Raw genomic sequence first — 3,554 nt, 5'->3', positions numbered from 1 at the left:
ACACTGAAAGTGAGACACTGCTTAACCACACCTACAGTAGACCTGCCTGATGTAGAGACACCCTACATTCAAACTCACGCAAACTCATATATTCCCCCTCCGCACACACACATGCAGAAACACCATTCATACAAGCACATATGCCCATGAAGTTGGCCTCATTTTGAGGGATTTATTGCATTTTAATAAGCATCAATGTGATTTAATACAGCAAGTAATATTCATTTTTACAGAACAATTTAAGACTCCTGGAATCTGTAAAACAGCAGTGAATAGGATTCAATATAGAAAAATATATTAAGTGTCACAATCCCCACCAGCAAAAAAAGAAATAAAATTTTTTTTGTTAGCTTTATCATTTACCTAGGGACACTTGATCTTGGAAATGCAAGAATCTTAAACATGTTCCATAGTTTACCCATGTGAGAGCTCAGAGGTAGACCACAGGAACTGAATAAACACCATTCCAAAGAAAAAACCTGGAAGACCTTTTTAAGAACAATGTGTGCTTGCACATGAAAATCAGCTGTTTAGAGAAGGACTTATATATATATATATATATATATATATATATATATATATATATATATATATATAGATATATATATAAATAAAAAGTAAACCTTGAAATGTTTGATAACAATACACAGATAGATTTGTAATGTTTGAAAATAAATCTCAATATATATAATTTAAAAATCCATTACAAATAAAGATAATTTTCCCCTATCCAACAGTCAAGATACACAAGAGGCATATTATCTACAGTTCTTATGACACTTATTGCTTGCCACATTCTCAAAAGTAGCTAGAGGCCAACCAATTTTAAAAGGACTTGAAAATTCTTATTTGATACGTAGCAAACATGTTTCTACGAACCATTTTCTTAAGAGTCACAGCCACTCTGTCAGGTGATGTTATTCACTCAACAATCCTCATCAATGTGTCATACTGCATTTCCTGTAAAGGGTGTGTTCATAAGGGTGTGTTTCCAAATCCAGCCTGAAAATTAAAATGGGAAAACAATATGTACACTCCAATTGAAAAAGAGCAGAAAATGTCTAATTATTCAAATGAATTGAATTAAGAGAAACAAATATCCTTGGATTTTAAAAGACAATGGTCAACTGTGAGGGAGTGTGAGCAATGCGATGCGATTGTTGTTGGAGGAAAATTGGCCGCAATGACAAACAGATATTCAAATGCTCTACTGCACTTTCTTCCTGACCAGTATGGAGCATGTGTTTACTAATCAAAGCAGAAATTTGACACCGACGAATCTATTCTAGCCATCCAAAGGACACTTTATGAACACACCCAGTATTTACACACTTGCACCAAGACCGACACAAAGAAAATGCAGTGTCATCCAAGCAAATTACACAAGGGCCATAAACATTGTAAATCCTTGGAATTTCTTTTGAAAATCTATTTTAGCATGCCTGCATTACAGGATGAACATCATTTATCCTGTTGGAGCATTAAGGTTTGATTCCATTGTGCTGGTTCAGTGTATCCCAGAAAAATATGATGATACATCTATTGAATCTATTTCAAACAGGGAATTTTGACCTGTGTCCTGGTTTGCTGCTGCTTGGTTTCCGTTGCTGTTGTTCATCTTCTCCCAGCCTCGGAGTCTCCCTGGAAGGCCCTGTTGTCATAGAGATGCTGCTGTCTCTCTGGGTGAGGGCTCGCTGGGTCAGTCAGTGGGACTTCGTACAGGGGTTCTCCTCCTGTCACTGTGATCACAGTGACATCTGGTGGTGACTCAGCAGAAAGGTTCTCTTTTGTTTCCTCCTCAACCCCCAGGGCCTTCAGGATGTCACACTTACACATGGGGCAGGTCCTCCTCTCCAGCAGCCAGGGCTCGATGCAGGCTTTGTGAAAGATGTGGTCACAGGTCAGCACTGTCACCACTTCCCCTGCCTTGTAGGAGTCAATACACACGGCACACACATGGGACTCAGACGTAGTTTCCTCATCCCCTGTCTTGAGTTTGCGTACTTGCAGCCGCCTGATCGCCTTCTTAGCCTCAGATTTCAGCTTCCTCTCATTGCGCCGATGCATACTCAGACTGTAGATACGATTGGCAGAGATAAACACAAAGTAGGCGATGGAGGCTGCCGTCACAATGAAGAAGGCGATGGACAGGAAGTAAAGCCAGTATGTGTCCATCCAGGGTCCATGGGGGCTGCCTACAGCAATACGCATCAGCACCTGTGTCCCATTCCTCACCAACTTGGCAATCTCCATGCCCTGAGAGTTGCCAATCATGACAGCCACAACATCATCTGCGTCTGGGTGTGACATGTGAGTGGTGCTGTTGCCACTGCCATCCACATTATACACCACCACACCAGTTGCTCCTTGTCGCTGGGCAGCATTGATCTTCTCACTGAAAGTGCAGTTGCCCCTTTTTACCAGGGCTATCCAAGGAGGGGAGCTGAAATTGCGGTTGTAGACAGGGTCTGAGCCACAGCCTCTGGGGTCTCCCATGGGAAGTGTAACAATGCCGGAGACTTCCTCCACGGGAGAGTTACGACCATACACCCCACAGTCACAGTATTTGTCTTCAGGCGTATGGTTGCTGTTATCATACCTTATTTCCATTATGGCTGTCCAAAACACCAAGGCTGCTGAATAGTGAACAAGCCCAGAGAAACACAGCAAAAGCAGCAGACAGTGTTGTGTCTTCTTACCCATGGTAACGCTCTTCTTAAAACAGGAAGCCCTCTGTTAGCTTATTTGACTTCTTTAAAACTCCTTTGTTAGTCCCAGTTCCTGGTTTGTTCGAGCAACAGCGGTCTGAACACAGCTACGGTTTCACCCAAGCTGCTGTATACTGTAATCTGATATGAGCCTTTGGTAACACAACACGAGCTGTGCGTCAGCCACTCACCTCTCGTTATCTTCCTGAACCTTGAACACTGAGCACTCCTCACAGAGGGAAGGGTGCTGGTATTCAACGAGTTGAAGTACACAAAACGCACAGACCGGTGCCGTTTCGAGAACCAAAGAACAGCATGCGAGAAGGCAAGACGCGATAAGCAAATGATAAGGATAATTTCCTGGACATAGGTCAATAACACGGAGCAGTCTTGTGAAACTACTAAAAGCTACTAACTTTCCCTTGTGTAATGATGAGCACAGCAACTCAACCAGTTTTTCTAGTTTGGCTCGTTTCCTTCCCCTATTTCTGTGGCCGAGACACTGTTGTGAAAAGTAAACTGACAAGAATTACTTACCCGGGAGGTTTTTAACACTGAAAAAGACTGTCTGCTTCTATTAGTGGTGGGTGGGAAAAATCGATACAGCATAGTATCGCGATATTTTCCGTGGCAATACTGTATCGATACATTGATGCCAAGTATTGATCTTTTATTATACAAATTGCACATGAGAATATAACCTTTTGGTACTAGAATAATAAGATCAATTGTTTTTTCAGTCCACTAGATGAAAACTTAAGTGAGATGAACAAACCAGGGACATTTTTTTCTTCAGACAAAACCGATGTTGGGACATAATTTGAAGTTGGAAAAAAGGTAATGAAT

The 3,554-nt window shown here is 41.6% G+C and overlaps 1 protein-coding gene across 1 annotated transcript; it reads right to left on the bottom strand.

The window, feature by feature from the left end:
- Window positions 1-652: 652 nt before the first annotated feature.
- Window positions 653-3,136, bottom strand: LOC120555992 (E3 ubiquitin-protein ligase RNF128-like). The gene has a single exon (XM_039795255.1). It carries the CDS (start codon window positions 2,701-2,703, stop codon window positions 1,615-1,617), a length of 1,089 nt encoding a protein of 362 aa, XP_039651189.1. The 5' UTR covers window positions 2,704-3,136; the 3' UTR covers window positions 653-1,614.
- Window positions 3,137-3,554: the final 418 nt, after the last annotated feature.

This window comes from Perca fluviatilis, chromosome 3 (genome assembly GCF_010015445.1).
Source record: "Perca fluviatilis chromosome 3, GENO_Pfluv_1.0, whole genome shotgun sequence".
Lineage (NCBI taxonomy): Eukaryota > Metazoa > Chordata > Actinopteri > Perciformes > Percidae > Perca > Perca fluviatilis.
This window is presented reverse-complemented; position numbering and strand designations above follow the sequence as displayed.

Bases quoted from the DNA above. Each gene is read 5' to 3' on its own strand.
- LOC120555992 (XM_039795255.1), bottom strand. From the start codon at position 2,703: ATGGGTAAGAAGACACAACACTGTCTGCTGCTTTTGCTGTGTTTCTCT.